Here is an 802-nt window from a genome sequence, read left to right on the forward strand (position 1 = left end):
GTATTCACCTGCTGGGCTCTTTCTCATCCCTCAGGCCTCAGAGGACACTTCTCCTTCCCACTGCTATTTGATCACTGCAGTGTTGCTTTCACTATCATAATCTGTAATGATTTTGTCAATTTGTCTGTTTCTATTACAGACTATAAACTCAGGGGAAGACTGGGACTATGGTGCTCTTGCACAGCCTGGATCAATCTCCAGCACTTGGCACAGTGTTTACACAGAGTAGGTGTCCACTAAATATTTGTTAAATGAATAAATGAGTGAATGATGATAACCCCTTGCAATTATATAACACAGTCCCATGGGGTTCTCACAACCACACTAGGTCTCCTGGAGGCTGGTCTAAGGTCCACAGAAGGGTTACTAGAAAAACAGGCACCAGAGCCCACGTGGCTTGGCTTCAAAGCAAGTTCTGCCATACACTCCAACATTATTGGGCCATCACCAGCCACTAAGACCCCAGGGCCTGAAATGGTGGATACCTGTGTTCCAGGAATTGGTGCAGGTCGTCCAGGGCAGCTCAGAAGTGAAGGAGCTGAACAGGTAGAAAAGGGCCCAGGCAAGGATGATGATATAGTAGATGTTCAAATAGGACTCAATAACCACAGATGCCAGACCGATGCCTGCAGCGTGGGGAGCAACAAGGAAATCCAGACATCAGTGTAGCAAAAACAGGTCACCCAGAAACTACCAATCATGGCTAGAAGGGTATCAGATGCCACACAAACAGAACCACTGGAGTTTGATTTAATGGTAATCGGTATGAGAAGACATTCACAGCACATTTTTCTTTTTCTTT

General features: G+C 45.8%; 1 protein-coding gene across 6 annotated transcripts in view; it reads right to left on the reverse strand.

The window, feature by feature from the left end:
- SLC6A12 (solute carrier family 6 member 12) overlaps positions 1 to 802 on the reverse strand; it is a 25585-nt gene that overhangs the window by 12783 nt on the left and 12000 nt on the right. For all 6 annotated transcript variants that reach the window (XM_023517094.1, XM_003796445.3, XM_023517095.1 and 3 more), the window contains one exon: positions 486 to 626. In XM_023517094.1, coding sequence (XP_023372862.1) covers positions 486 to 626 — 141 coding nt within the window. The remainder of the gene's footprint in view (positions 1 to 485; positions 627 to 802) is intronic.

The sequence above is a fragment of the Otolemur garnettii genome, unplaced genomic scaffold (genome assembly GCF_000181295.1).
Source record: "Otolemur garnettii isolate 467f Iridium unplaced genomic scaffold, OtoGar3 scaffold00104, whole genome shotgun sequence".
Lineage (NCBI taxonomy): Eukaryota > Metazoa > Chordata > Mammalia > Primates > Galagidae > Otolemur > Otolemur garnettii.